The sequence below is a fragment of the Athene cunicularia genome, assembly GCF_003259725.1.
Source record: "Athene cunicularia isolate RWA chromosome 17 unlocalized genomic scaffold, athCun1 chr17_part1, whole genome shotgun sequence".
NCBI classification, from domain to species: Eukaryota; Metazoa; Chordata; class Aves; order Strigiformes; family Strigidae; genus Athene; species Athene cunicularia.
In genome coordinates, this window is record NW_020799122.1 from 10,285,380 (window position 1) to 10,301,091 (window position 15,712).

Consider the following 15,712-nt stretch of genomic DNA (forward strand, 5'->3'; position numbering starts at 1 on the left):
AACAAAGCCCCGGCCCGGCCTGGCGGGGCTCGGCCCGGCCTAGAGCGGCCCAGCCCGGCCTAGATCGGCCCGGCGCACTCACCTCCCGCCGGCGAGGAGAGGATTCCCTTCACCCGGAGATCCAGGGAATCCAGGGACACCTCCATGTACTCCATGCTGTTCTCCTGGCCCGGGCCCTCTCTGCCTCCCAAAGATGGTTTATAGGCTTCGGCACCTAGATGGAAACACACGCGTGTTTACAAGGCTGGGAGAAAAAATAAATAAACAAACTGCATGCAAGCCCGTGCGGGTGTAAGGGCCATATTTACGTGAGCAGGTGGTACGCAGGCTCCTCAGAGAGGCCATGAGTACGGACACACATAGAATTATGAAAATGCAATATCTGGGCATATATATGGCACGATTGATCTCTTATTTCATTCCCTGTCTGATCAGACAAATTTTCAACTTCCACTTACATAGGTAACAACAAAAAAGAATAAATGAAACAAGTTCTGTCTCTGAAAGGCACATCTGCCTGCTGCCGTACTGCATCAGCAGTGGAAGCTTAAATGGCACAAGGGAGGGATGAAACTGGGGCTCAGCACATCGTCCTGTCTCCAACCTGCTGCAAAGGGCTCCAGGCACACCCTGGCCAGGCAGAGCGAACTGGCTCATCATGTACGTCATGAAGAGGACGAGGCAGGTGACATTCAGCTTAATGGGAGGGTAAAAACATAAAAGCCAAGTTCTGGCTCTAAGTGAACAAAGCTGCTGCTGGGAAGAGATAGCATAGGGATCCCTCGCTGGGAAGAGACTGCATGGGGACCCCTCGGAGCCTCCACGGGAATTGTCAATCTCTTCACACTCCCTTGGCTTCACTTTCTCTCCTGCTTTGCTTCTTCCACTCTGGCTTGGCCAGAGAGGCTTTCATTAGCCTGGAAGACTGGCTGCCACCTTTACTGAGGGGCAGAAAACCAGACTGCATCTGAAACGAAGAATTAGTTATTTGCTCTGAAAGGAATCAATGGTCCCTACTTTGTCTTCAGAAAGGGACTGTCTTGTGAGGAAGAGGAGCAAGCCAGATGACTGACAAACCCCAGGCACAGACCAAAGGCTGAAACACGGTCACTCAGCTCAGAAGTAGCCACAAATCTGCTGATTAGAAATGGCCTGTTCAAAAACAATTAGCAGGCATGGAAGAATAAACCCTTAGATGGCAATGGATGTGTGAAACCTTAATAACAAAGCTGAAGGCACAGCTTCGCTTCAGAGACTATCCAATTTTTCATCCATATTGTTGCCTTTCTTGAAAAAGAAGGATCACATCCAGCCTGCACTCCTGGCTCTCCCCACCCCACAGCTTTTAGAAGACAAAGGACAGTGAAAACTCTGAGTGTTGGGTAACTTAGATCAAACAAGAATGACCACCTGAACGATGTCCACCATGAGTTGGGTCAGAGGTAGCTCATTACAGATGTTGTGGTGCTTCCAGAAGAAGCAAAGACAACCTGCACAACCCATTCAGCTGGACAAATCTTCATACAGGAGCAACTAAGCATCACTCTGGGGTGGTTCTTCCTTTCCCTTCTGCATCTAATCACACTCCCCAAGCTCATGGGATATGAGTCCCCACAGACATGGGTCCATGAGGTCTTTTTTGGATACTCTAAAATAAAGTGAGTCCATAAACAAAAATAAAATATTCCTCCATCATGCCAAGGATAAAGCCACCTCGTATGTATTCTGCTGTCACAGTGTGCACACCAACAGCTACAGCCAGTGAGAGGCAAGTTCACACCCTGGTTTATCATACAGCCCATTCCTGTAAAGGAAGAGCGAGCTCTGCAGACAGCCACTGCCTTACAGTCCTCAGGTCCTCACCCCTCCACCTGGAAGGCTAACTGCTGTGTAGTTAAGGAACAAAACACAATTAGTTACCTAGCACACTGGCTTGTTTCTTTTTATTCCTCCGTCTCCTCTTGCGGGTGGGTTTCAGCCATGGACTGTCCGTCTTTCCTTTCCTCTTCAGCAGCTTCTTCTTGACACTGGACTCTGAGCTCTGAATAACCAGAGAGGCCACGTGCATGTAAGGCATGTTGGCATCAGCGTCCCAGCAGTCCTTTGCGCCCATGCGAAAGAGACTTCTCGCAGCTTGAGTTATGCGAAAAGGCCTTAAGGACTGGGGGTTTGAAATCAAGTGGTGCTAAGATGTCTTTATAGTGCCGAAAAGGAAACACAAGCACACGTGTGGGTGTATTTCCTGTCATTTCAACAGTGCATGCTTCACTTTCTCTTCCATATCAGCTCTTACACCACACTCATTGCAGTAGTAGCCAAGCACCTCCACACAGCAATGCAAGGATGCAGACACATGCACACTTCTAGCTTCTTCCCAGAAAAATTGTGGGTTTTTTCAAACTAAAATATTCACATTGCTCCACAGTCATGCTAGAAAATGCCCACAAAAACCTGCCTTGCACCAGAAGAGCCACCTTATGGCGTTGGGATGGACCTGGGGGAATTGAACTCTGCAGCAGTAGACCAGCCCCCTTCCTGAGCAAGGTACAGAGTAGGATGGGCTAATCATGCAGCAAATATTCAGACACATATATGAATCTAAACAGGGTTTGGGTTTAAAAAAATACAACTGTCTGGCTGGGGTGGGTTTTCAAAGTCAACATTGGAACGGCGAATCCGGCACCCCAACGCTCTGAGGCAGTCTTGAACACATCAATCGCAAAATTCACGTTCAAATCAAAACTATCAGCTCCTGATGCTTATCCATCTCCCACCAAAGCCTACGAAAAACCTCCTGCTACCATTAACAGTGGCTGGATCAGACCCTACCTTCATGGGAAGCCGGTGCTGCACCATGCCCTGTTACCACAGTGAGCGAAGGCAGGCAAAGCGCTGAGCCCTGGCTCTCCGGGGCAGCTCTACAATGTGTCTACACTGCCCCAGGAACAGTCCCCGAGTGTGGGCTCCGTTATGCCCCGCCACGTGGCTTATACCAATTACATCACACTGCTTGTGGGGGAGAGGTTTGTGTTTGAGCCAGTCCCTGTCTGGGGAACTGACTGACTCACCATGTATGAACAGAGCAAAAACCACTGTCTAGGATGTGAAGATATGACTTGGGAGTTTGGACCTGACTGCAAGCTCAACCCTTGGTTTGAGCTAATGCTACAGACTAGCCTCAGCTACCCACAGACAGGAGCAGGCTACACAGACCCTGCTCCTTGGCCCTCTCTGGCTTCTGTAGTGTCAGAGCACAAGGAACAAGATCCTAAAGAGCTTGAACAATTCACTTGGTATAGTCATTTCTACCTTCAGCTCAAAACATGAAGAAAATTAAGCCAGTAATTTTCTCAAAGTGACTGAAAAGTTGGGGTGCCTTAAATGTTGGCTCCCCAATGTGAGATGCTGTGGAAAGGAAGTAAAATTTTTAAGTAAAGAGGAAGGTGGGGGACAGAGACAATCAATGATCAATAATTTAAATTTAAAAAAAAACCCAAACATGTTCTCTTCACCAGCCATCTAAAAATAAAAAATAAAAACCACCAGCAGCTGGTGAAAGTCTTGCCCTAGCACTACAGAGACAACTTCCAAGGGAGTGTCTCTCTCTCTATCTGTGTGCTATTTGTATGACTCCCTGACAAGAGCTGCTCATCTGGTACCATGAGGTGGCATGTCAGATCAGTATGAATTTATGCTGTGGGCTGGGCCAGCGGCTTTGTGAAAAAACTCCACCTGAGCTCCGCAAAGCAGTGCAGAGCTTCAGGTTGTTAAGAAACATTGCTGGCTCCTACCACTAGCCAAGTCTGCATCTGAAGAATTTAAGGATCCTTAAATATTTCTACTAATTTTCAAATGATTAAAAGCAGTCAACACCTTGTTGAAAACAACAAACAAAAGCCTATTAATTAGCATCAGAAAGCAAGCAATTGTATCACAGATCAGGGTTAAGCACCTTGTGGAAAACAATACTCTGTGTGTGGGTGGTTTCAGAGAGTGAGTTTTGTCAAAGAGACATGAAAGTGCACCGCTTTGCTCTCTCTCTTTCTGGCAGCAGTGCAAAGGGAAAAGTATTATCAACAGGACAAAGACTGAACGACACACTTAGCAGCCAGGCTTACCAAGTCAGACTCATCTCCATCTTCCTCCTCCTCCCCAGACTCTCCAGACTCTTGTTCCTCCTCAGACTCGCCATCATCAATCTGCAGCCACCATTTGCCCAAGAACAGAAAAAATCTGTCAGGTCAGGTCTCTCGAAGCAGAGCACCTCCCCATCATCCTGCTGTGCCCAGCACCCAGCCCTAGCCTGCACATGCACTAACAGAATTTCCAGGACAAGAACTCCAAGGGTGTTAACACAGGTCATGGTACATCCATGGCAACAGCACAGGGAAAAAAAAACTCAACCCCAAAAGAAAGTTTTCCAACCAAATCTTAACTTCCTTGATTATCCAAAACCAGCCTCATGTCTCCATTATGTATCATGATCTGGGGAAAAAAAGAACTAAACCAATTTTAGTGCTTTACCAGCTTGTTACAAGCATGATTAGGAAGATGTCTCTTACTGGTTCAGTGAAACTCATAACTAAACGTGGTGGGATTTCTGCATGTATAGCGGACCACAGACTTTATGTAGCAAGGCTGAAACTGAGGGATAGGTGGGGAGACTCTGACAGGTACAATGGGGGAGCAGGAAATGGTCTTCAAAAAGCCTCACTACCACTGCTGTGCTTTCTGACATTCTGCAGGCTAAGAAAACCCAGAAATTGTCTCAGCTTATGCCACTCCTATCCCATGTGTACAAGCAGAGTCCCATCCTGCTCCCTGAAGTCCTGCACAGGGCATGTGAATACCTTTCTGGCATTGTCTGCATCAGATGCGCTGTCTTTAGAAGTCCTATTATCATCTGCAGGAAACAGAGCTGCCTGTTCTGCTCCATGATCATCCTCCTCTTCCAACTCATCAGAGTCTTCCTCTTCAGAGTCTACATCTATGCTTTCCCCGTTCACGTGAGGGCTGGCATCACCCAGGTCCTTTTCACTCTGTAAGTCGCCCAAGCACATAAGCCATAAGGACAACATCAATTCATAGGACTGAGCAGCTGAACCCAACCCAGACCACCTATGTGCTAGGATCCTTGAAGCTGCCAGGGGAAAGCTGACTACATGTCCCTCCAGAGCTCTTCCATGCTGCCAGCAAGGCCAGTCTGAAAGCCTGCCATGTGTCACCTAACCCTGTCGATCTGGGGACGGAGGAGCCATGAGGAGTCATTCCAGACTGATGTGGTTGTACGAGGCATTAAAGGGAGGAGGGCTGCTGTGCAGACTTCAGACAGACCCCTGCAGTCTAGTTCAAACATGGAAGGGCGTCTCCACCAAGAGTGCAAGACGGTTTCTAGGGAATGGAAAAAGAAGTTAAATCACAGAGGGATTTTCCCTCCACTCCAAGAAAGCCTAGCACTGTTCTCCTTGAATTCAAAGACCAAAACTCCAGGGCATGGATTGCAGCAAAAGCAGAATTTGATCAGGAGTGAGTCTCTGTCTACACCTTTTTAAGCAACCAGTTGTTCTGCCATACAGCCTCAAGCAGCAACACTAGACAGTTACCTTGAGGACACAAAACAAAAAGGTTACTACATGGGGTATCCTTGAAATCTCTCCAGTCCCACAGGACTCACGGGACAAAAGGGGAACATTCACTGGAAAACCTTTGTTTAAGAGCTAGTATCTGAACAGTCACTCTCAAAAAGCCATTTTCAAAGCAGCAGGCTGCTACGGACAGGATGGTGTTGCCAGAGAGAAGATACAGCATCAGAACAGAAGATGCTGACTGCAACAAGCCAGCATGTACGTCCCTGTGCCTATACATGGGGTTGGTGTGCCAAGACAAGGGACATGTACGATGACAACAAACATGTCCAGCAGGCTCCACGCTCCCCTTACCTTGGCACCCGCAGAGGAATGAGTTATGCTCTTAAACATCTCAATCATCGTTCTCTGTTTTAACACTTTGGTCTTTTTCTTGGGAACCAGGCTATAGGTTCCCATTCTCCGTTTTTTCTTCCGAGATACTGCAGCAGCTGGAAAGGAGAAGCAAAAGAAACCCAAAGTTTTCTCAGGAATGAAAAGAAGAAGGATAGAGAGTAGAGGCTGCACTGAGGGGAAATCACATTTGAGGGCACTATCTGAGAAAAAGGTTTCTCACTCCAACTAATTTATTTACAAGTCAACCAAATGATCACACACACACAAACACACAAAGAGCTTCCTGCCAGTGTTGCAAACCCATCCAAATGCTGCGTATCCTCTCCACACTCCTTCTGGCCTTTACATCACCACACACAATATCAAATCCTTAAGTTATCCTGTGTTTGGAAGTATTGCTGATGTCGTAGGACACTGAATAGAATCCAACTTGCTCAAATAGATACTTCAAAGTTAATAATACCAACCTACAATGAAAGATATCATACAATCACTGAAGAACACACAGGGAAAAGGTACCTTAAATAAAGAGCCATTTGCCATTTAACCTCATTTCACACTTACTGTGGAAGTTTGTTTGATTCCTTTCACTACTTTGATTGGGTCTTAATTTGTTAAGTCTCCCTCCTGGCCTTCTAATCAAATCAGTCATCACACCTCACTGCCTGATGTTGTCTTTGGTGAATACACATCAGAAGGATGCTTAGTGCAGGCTCTTTTAAGAATAGCATACAGCAGGGAACAGCCAGCTTCAGCACAAGCATTATCGTTTGCAGCCTGTTCCTTGAAAGCATTTCTTCATCTCCCAATATGATGAAATTTCTCCAATGGAAGAGACCTCTCCAAAAATCTGTTAACCCGATTAAATTTCTTTACAGTGATGTAGTTTATGGTAATCAGTTGCAGTGATAAACGAAGTCCCTCAGAATTGACAGAAAATCACATAGGAAGATGGCATGAAAGTGTCTCCTCTAATAACAAGTTTTGTCAGAAGATCCTTGCTGTGGTGGTGTCTGATGGAGCACACCCACCTGCCCACCCCGCCTGGGAGGGACTTGCACCACGTGAAACAAGGCCGCGCAGGAAGGACTGCATGGTGGGTGCTCCCTGTGGAGCAGGAAACTGCTGGACTTCACTTGGGAGGCTGCTTTAACAGGGGACTGCAAGAATATACCCTGTACAACATCCAGAAGTGACCAGAAGGGAGTGCAGAGGACACAAGCATCACACTGGCAGTGCAACAGCCACTTGCAGTGAAGTGTCCAGATGAAACAGCATCTGTCAGACAAGGTCTATGGCACCAGCACTGCTGATGCCAGCAGGAAAGGAAATTCAGCAGGAAGAAGGTACTAACAGGTTTCAGTCCTTGTTAACCTGCCTCATCTCCCACTCAGCCACACATATAGAGTCACAGAATCATTCAGGTTGGAAAAGACCCTCGGGATCATCAAGTCCAACCATCAGCCCGACTCTACAAAGTTCTGCCCTACCCCACATCCCCCAACAGCTCATCTAAACGACCCTTAAACACATCCAGGGATGGTGACTCCACCCCCTCCCTAGGCAGTCTATTTCACTCTCTGACCACTCTTTCTCTGAAAATTGTTTTCCTAATGTCCAGTCTGACCCTCCCCTGTTGCAGTTTAAAGCCATTCCCTCTTGTTCTATCGCCAATCCCCTGTGAGAAGAGACCAGCACCAACCTCTCTACAATGTCCTTTCAGGGAGCTGTAGAGAGTGATGAGGTCTCCCCTCAGCCTTCGCTCCCTCACACTGAACAGTCCCAGCTCCTTCAATCTCTCCTCACAGGGTTTATTCTCCAGGATACAAACACATGTGGGAGATGGGTGGTGCTAGGGATCTGAACTCTGTCCTTTATACCTGTCTGTGACTTTGTGGTGGCCACATAGCTCTGGTTCTGAGGTAGTGACTGGTGAAGGCCTGGGAGAGAGGGCAACGGCAATGGCTTCCCAAACTCCAGGATGTTTTTGTTGCCTTCCTCCTTGGATTCTTTTTGATCTCTGATGTCTCTCCCATCTTTGGAGTCTTTACTTGCATGCTGGAAAACAAAATGCAGTTAAATTGAGCCTCTGCATTAAAAACAAGTAATCAGAAAATAAATTTAATTCCTTTCTCTCAAGCATAATCATTTTCATTTGAAGACAAGACCAGACATTCAAAGCAAAACCACACGGCCCCTCCTCTAGCACATAATGTTACTTTGCCTCAAGACTGCAAAACACTCTCAGTCTGCTGCTCCCTCACTCGTTGAAGGCTGCTGCCTTTGAAGGTGAAGGGTTACCTTGCAGAGGCAGAGTGGCAGATCCAAAGAACTACAGATAATGAAAAGGATCAGACACTATTTACACAGGCATTTGGTTGGCTCTGGAGAAGAACAAATGCAACAAATACACCTGTTCCTTGAAACACGTCCCAGGTGTGGCTGTCACATCAAGCATGCACAAGAACAGGCTGGCAGAGACGTTTCAGAGGAGCAGGCAGCAATGGGAAGGGATCCTTCCTTTCGGACAGCAATTGGCACAATTAGGTCTTAGCAAAGGCTCCCACTTCTAGCCTAGCACACACTAAAACACTGGCAAAGAAGGTATTAGCTTGACATTGCAGGTTCACCTACAGCACTATCACTGCCTGTCCAAGCTGACTCGAAACCAGTTAGTGCAGGTACTCCTGATCTACCTGTTGCAACACCAAACACAGTGCAGGCTACAAGCTCCTGCTGAAAACCGAGAGAATTCTGTAGTTGCTGCTGCACTCCCTGTCACTGGAGCGAGGCTCCCAGGCACCAAGGCATCTTTCACCTGCTCTGATTCAGGCTTATGCTCAATGCAAAACCTTATCCAGCACCTTTGGTGATGAAAGCAGGGTTCCAACAGCTCCACATCCCACAGCACTGCACCTTTTGTAGCAACCACTGTATTAAGAGAGTGGACTAAATGCTGCATCTGATTTGACATTTTACACTGGATTTGCCTCTTATTTAACAGATGAGCCAGCTGCATCCACACTTCTCCATACACTGTCCACTCAACTGTCAAGTAGGAGGCAGGTTTGGCAGAGATGCTCCAGAAAACCAAGAGCACAGTTAGCAGATTACAAGCTTTGTGGTGGCAATGTTTTAGTGCTGCTCCACTTGCAGAAAAGTACTTCTTACAGGACTTCTGAAGCAACAGCTGAAATACCAAAACAGAAAGAGGAACCCAGGCAAAAGAAAGGAAGGAATAAAATGCAGCGAGCAATAAAAACACTCTTTAAAGTCCAGGTTCAGATAGGCACTCTTTGACACTGCTTTCAAGTAGTGCGACCTTGTGAACAAATGGGGAAGCGACTGATTTTCCTAATTACAGCTCTGCCATGTGCAGACTGCTGGCAGAAAGCAAGGACTCAGTCACAGACAGAAAAGCTGTAATGATAATCAAAAATGACCCGCATAAAAAGGCCATCAAATTGCCAATGATTCTTGCATCAAACCCATAACTTATGGCTGAATTGCCACATTTTTTCTTAAAAGGCATCTAGTCTTGGATTAACAATTTCAAAGACGACAAATCTACCATATCCTTTGATATGTTGTTCCAATGCTTAATTGCTCTCACTGTCAAATAATTATATGCATTATGCTTTTTCAACTAAATTAAAAAGCCCTGTATCATCAAAAACTCTCACTCCAAGTAGATACTTATGGACTATGACCAACTTTTTTTTTTTTTAACTTTCTCTTCAACAAGCTTAATAGAATGGGCAAATGGAGTGTCCATGGGATCATTTTCTGAATACTGGATCACTCCTGAGACTGCTCCCACTTGTTCTATTCCTTAAAAAATGTATGTCAGGAGTGCTGGGCACAGTATGCTGATAATAGTCTCAACAATACTATTTATACCTCTTAAAAGTCCCTAGTTTATAAATCTAAAGGTTAACAGTAACTAATGGCTATAGGATTATTCGGAGAATTCCCAAGTCCCCGGGAACATCCACTGCTTTCCATTTTTAACTTAAAATTAGAAAAATGAGCATGGGAGAGGCAGATCTGATGTAGAGCTGGCTGCAACAAGAGTACATAAGGGCTGCGTATTTTGTCCTTTAAGTGCAGGTTCTTGCGACTGGTCTTCTGATAAAATGTGCTGTTACTCCCAAACATCAAGAATTCACATTCAGATCATGCCAGGCTGTTTGGAAGAACATAATCAAATTTTAAATGAAAAAGTAGTATGTTATTAGCTTGGGGTTTTTCTCTTCCCCTGTAATTACAATATGGAAATAAATTAAAAATCTTCAATAGGGCTGCATGACAACTGTTAAATGTGACTTTTGCATGGCAATTCTGGTAAAACAGTTTTTAAAAATCAAATTAAGCCTTGTGAGATCTGGATTGTTACTTGGAGGCATATGCAGCAATGCTAAAGAACAAGAATTCCCACAGAGAGGTGACCAGATCTCTCAGAAAGCCTGATGGCATGGGAAGCTGAGCAGGCCAGCAGTGAAACATATATATCTTTCACATGTGTATATATATATACATAAAAAATACTAAATCCAAGGACTGTAATAAAAAGGGTCAGCAAACATTTGAAAGCAGTTACTCAGTTTTCTCACCATCTTTCTTCAATGTTAGCAGGATAAAACAATTACATCTTTGCTGTTCTTATTAAATTTTACTTTCCCACAAGTGTTTAGCGGATGAAACTTTATTCTTTTCTCATTTCTAATGTCTCTGAACTGTGTAAGATTCTTAACTCAAGCCTGTAGGTACAGCCCATACTGGTCTCCTACAATGAGCTTTTATTCTCTGCTTTACCTGCTCCAAATTTAAACACTCCCAGAAAAGAGGATTTGCTAATCCAGCACACTGGTCCTCTGGGAAGTTTCTTCTTCTTCCTTAAAATCCCATTACACTGGCCAAGAGCTGGTTCAGGCATACCTGGGCCCTTCCTCACCCCGATATTCTGCATCCTTCGCTGCCCAGGTTAGAACCAGCACATCACACTGCTCAGCAGAGGAGAGTGGGCAGGTCCAAAAAAAAGAAGCAAAGGCAAAAGACAGACTGTGCATTTGGGAGTGAGGCAAGCGGGTGCTAGACTGTATTTGAGCCACAACAGACTCCTACTGAAGCAAAAGAGAAACAAAAAATTACAGTGATCCACCTAAATATAAAGCTGACAGATCTACCTGCAAGCCCCCAGCACCATCAGAGGGCTTCTGAAAATGCTGCACATCCATTTAGCTCCACTGAGTTTCCTGCTGGGGAAAAGGCTGTCCAAGGACAACCTCAGATGAAGGCTTCTCCTGCAGAAGAGGCAGGACAGGACCCAGCCCTAAGCCACCTCTGTGGGCAACAGTCACTGGCAGAGCTGACAGCAATTAATGCTTCTGTCACATGCCACCTTCTTCCAGTTTCATGATGGAGGGGTTCCTCCTGCCCTTCCTTCTCTTAGCGCAAGGCACAGCACCAAGCAGTTATCTATAAACTGCCTGTAGCTCAGTATCCATCCAAGCAAATGCTTGCTTCTTGGCTTACGGCCTCCCTTCCCTTTTCCCAGCAGAGGACACTGGTGCTGGCAAGGCACAAAGGGTGTCACAAAGAGCTGGCAGTGAACCCAGTGGAGCTGACTGCTACTCAACATCTACTCATCCAATCTGATGTGACAAATCCTATCATGTTCCTGTTTCATTTCCTGAAGATCCAGAATCCTCTGCTAAAGGTGGAAAATGCCAGTGTGGCAATGCTGAAGCCTGCACCAGAAGTGACCATGCATGACTCTCAGTGGCCTGCTGGGCATGAACTGATCTGCTAAGCAGACTAACGAGGACACGCACATTTTGAGTTGCCCACATTTTTAATGAAGCAGATTCCTACACTCAGAAATTGGATGAAGATCATCCTCCTTCACTTAAACCAACAAACATTCAAGAGAGCAGAGATGCTTTCATCTAACACCTACATGGCCTCTACTGCAAAGAGCAAAATTAAAGGTGAGAAGCATTATTCCTGATCCTAGAGAAACTTCATTGCTGTGTGTTATCCTTGTCCAAAACAATCTTTTCTTTTTCCCCCCAATTATATTTAACAGTCAAGACCAGTTTTCAGTTTTAGAGAAGTATGGCGAGGAAACTCCTGGGCAAAGGCAACTCTCCAGGACACAGTCTGAGCATGTTCACATGCTGTCCTAACCACCACGTGTGGGCCACTGGAGGCTAAGAAAGGATCAAAACTGACTGAGAAAGAAACCGCGTCGCTAATATCTTATTTCTTGCAGCTTCTCATGTGGCATTAGCTCATCCTACGCAAAAGGCTGTAAAGTCACTATTTCACATTGGGCATTGCAAGGAATAGTCAAGAAACTGAAGACAGTTATTCCAAGGCTCAGGACAACACTTCCAGAGATGCTTGGGTCTGGAAAATGGGACCACAACTACGTCTGACACCATTATGAGAGAAATAGTCAAGAGAACTGCTTAGATTGGTATAAGAACACAGTATTTTATGTGTTTATAAAAATTAAACTCAAGTACTTTCTACATTTTAATGGGATCTACCATGTTTCCATTATTGTCACAGCAGCCGGGAGAAGTTACTAAAAGTGGCAAAACTAGAATATCAGCCCTTTTTTTTCCCCCAAAGGCAAAAATACAGAACAAACCTTACAAATCAAACCCCGCATTGGTTTGACAGACCGCACATGGCATTCTTCCCACAGCTCAGCAATTAAGAGGTCTTTCCATTACCAAAGCAAGCAAGCTAGCAACAACCAAAGAGAAACCAGACCACAGCTCCATCTGTGTGCTGTGCAAGGACACTGGCAAAGGTCCTGCAGGTCCTGCTTCGGGGCAGCTTTGAATAGTGCAGCAGAACAACTGCCATTTGCTCCTGACACCCGAAACCATCTCCGGCTTAGACATATGAGCTCTATTATTTCTCTTCTTTTAAGGACTTTCATTTCCAGCACAGTACGAGCTTGAAACTAAAGCCACCTAGCCAGGAGGAATAAACCAACCACCACTGCCACTGGGCAACACGGCGGCTGTTACCGAGCAACCCTCTTCTTTCCATCCATCATGCAGAGGGGTAAGGAGATTTGTACCAAGGCGCTGCGTTTGAACAGCACAAAGCAGCAGCTCCCAGGGGCATCTGCCTCTTAACAACTGGTGAATGATATTTAAGCAAGAAATATAAGTCTTATGAGAAATATAAATTTCTCATGAGAGGATGACAGGGCCTGTAGGAGCTATGCTCTGAAAAAAACTACTACAGTAGTGGTGCTACTCTCCCTTTCCTCCACTGCTGCAGAATTATACCCTTCACTACCGAATTTCAGCACAGCTGCTGGGGGATCCTAACCACTGCCTAAACCTTATCTTGGAGCATCAAAAAGAAACCTCCATGGCTTTGGTTTTAAATCTAGATCAGACAAGCTGCAAGGCTGATCCACCTATTAGCACCCTTTTATCTGCAGATTAACACGTGCCCATTAGAAGAGGGAATCCTGTGTGACTCGATTACAATTGCCCTGATTTGTGTGCGGTCAGGTATCTGCATAAAATCATAGCGGTTTAGGCTGCCAGGCAGACTGTGCTTAAGTGTAGTTGTTCCTAAACCAAGCCACAGACCTGCATTTAATGGTTTTCTGAACCAGCATTATTCAGAGGTGTGGACTCTGCTGGGTCAGGGGGAAGAGACCCCACTCCCTGTCCCTTCCGAGACGGAGCAGCTCCAGGGGAAGGGAGTGTCACACACCAGTCAAAACGAAACAGAGTAGCTCAAGCCAGTTTCGATAGCAAGTCTCCTGACAGAAATAGTTCTGCTGGGGACCTGGGAGCAGGACGGTTATATCTGAGGGCTGTGGTCAGCAGCTGGGGCAGCCACCTTCAGCCAGTGCAGCCACATCAGCAGCACAAGCACAACCAGTTAATATGAAATGAGAAGTACTGCACAATATACATGCACTTTCCACTTTCCCCTGCAGAAAACCCTCTCTATAAGAAGTCCAGTGGTAGTCTATGGCCTCGTCACTCCCGAAGGAGATTTCTCATAGGAGATATTTAACCATGGCCAAGCTTGCACACATGGACTTCGCACTTTCAGTCCACCCCGTGCACACCTGGGTACCCCTCTGGAGAGGGTCCACCATGGGCACACGTTCTAGGTTCAGATGACAGCAGCACCTGCAATCAGCTGGAGAACTCTATTTCACAACCTGTACTCTTCTTTTTATTTATTCCAAGATGCATCACCCCTCCTGGCCCAAGAAGACAATATCCCCCATCCCCATCCCCATTAGCATCTGCCCTTTGTTTTGAGTTTTCTGCATATGAGAGGGTCTGAGCCTGCTGAGCAATCCCAGCCACTTGCAAACCACCAACTGCCACCTGCCTGGCCCCAAGAGATGAACACAAAACATTCTTGGGCCAGGAGCTCCCACAGAGCAACCCACAGAACGTGTCAGCACACTGCCGCAGTACGGCTGGGCACTGACACGGAAAATAATACTTTACAGCAACACCTGTGTGCACACAGAAAGAAAGCAGCTTACCGGTCCTGGGATCAGATATTTAGGGGCAATGCTGCTTAAAGGTACCCTTTGATGAAATTGCTGGTTGGTAGACCAACATAAGTGTCTACCACTCCAAGCCCCTCCTTCTTGCCTAGGCTTTGTCTGCCCCACTTAAATTCATACTACGTTTTGGGCACACACTATCAATCAGGCTGAGATACTCATTTCATGGATTTTTGCACTATTTCTCCTGACAGATCAGCTTCCCTGACTGAGTCCTCTGCACAGCATAAAAGAATACCACCAAAGACACAAAACTCAGACTACAGCCTCGTGGTCAGCAAGTAATGAAATGAAACATAACTTGGGATTCCCAATTCAGTCCCCTCCCACTGCTCCTCCTATCTCAAGAGATAACTTTGGGATGCTTTCACTACCTTTATCAGCCTTTATCCCTTCCATCTTGTGATATTAAGCTCAGAAACACTAGTTTATGAGCAGGAGGGGCCTTCTCCAAGCACAGGACACACATACACAGACACACACACTTGTTTTTCAGTCTGTTGTCTGACACTGGAAATCTTTAGGTTCTTTATAGGGTTGTAAATGGATTAGGAAGGAAAGAAAGATTCTTCCAAAAGGTGCAACACTCATGTTATTGCACTATTCAGAAGGGGAGAAGAAATGATGCTATCAACAACTCTTCTGAGGTCTCTATTCAGAAACCACTTTAACATGCGACAACATCAATTAAAATTGTCACCTGTTTCAGATTCAGCTTCGATCCCAATTCAGGAAGCAACTCCTAAACAGAGAAAAAGCTGGTTAAATTTGCGAGAAAATTATTTTATTCCTTTCAAAGACCAATCCATGTGTGCAGGAAAAGGCTACCAATGTCCCCTGACAGCTCTTGGGTTACAGAAAATAATTTTTTGGCCCCAGTGGGTTTCTGGAGGAACAAATATTTACACTTTGCAGGCAACAAAATAACTTCCTGCCCTCCTTCTCCCAGGCAACACAGGTCTGCAAGAACAAGCTACCAAGAAAATAACAATGCTCTAAAAAATATCAGCAAAGAAAACTGCTGTGTAACATCAACTTCTGGGTGATTTCCACAATTTGTTTCCTGGAATACAACACCTGCTAACATGGTATTTTTGAAGGAGAAAAGGTGTGAACATGGAGGCTGGTGCATGAAAAGTTACAGCACTGCTGTGCTGAT

The 15,712-nt window shown here is 45.7% G+C and overlaps 1 protein-coding gene across 10 annotated transcripts in view; it reads right to left on the reverse strand.

Annotated features, from left to right (window-relative positions):
* Nucleotides 1-15,712, reverse strand: part of EHMT1 (euchromatic histone lysine methyltransferase 1) — a 121,682-nt gene that overhangs the window by 33,546 nt on the left and 72,424 nt on the right. For 8 of the 10 annotated variants that reach the window (XM_026860763.1, XM_026860764.1, XM_026860767.1 and 5 more), the window contains exons 4-10: nucleotides 15,254-15,295; nucleotides 7,862-8,039; nucleotides 5,940-6,076; nucleotides 4,851-5,039; nucleotides 4,119-4,199; nucleotides 1,921-2,161; nucleotides 83-214 (exon numbers count right to left, since the gene is read on the reverse strand). In XM_026860763.1, coding sequence (XP_026716564.1) covers nucleotides 83-214; nucleotides 1,921-2,161; nucleotides 4,119-4,199; nucleotides 4,851-5,039; nucleotides 5,940-6,076; nucleotides 7,862-8,039; nucleotides 15,254-15,295 — 1,000 coding nt within the window. The remainder of the gene's footprint in view (nucleotides 1-82; nucleotides 215-1,920; nucleotides 2,162-4,118; nucleotides 4,200-4,850; nucleotides 5,040-5,939; nucleotides 6,077-7,861; nucleotides 8,040-15,253; nucleotides 15,296-15,712) is intronic. The other 2 variants (XM_026860772.1, XM_026860770.1) reach the window with 1 other exon arrangement.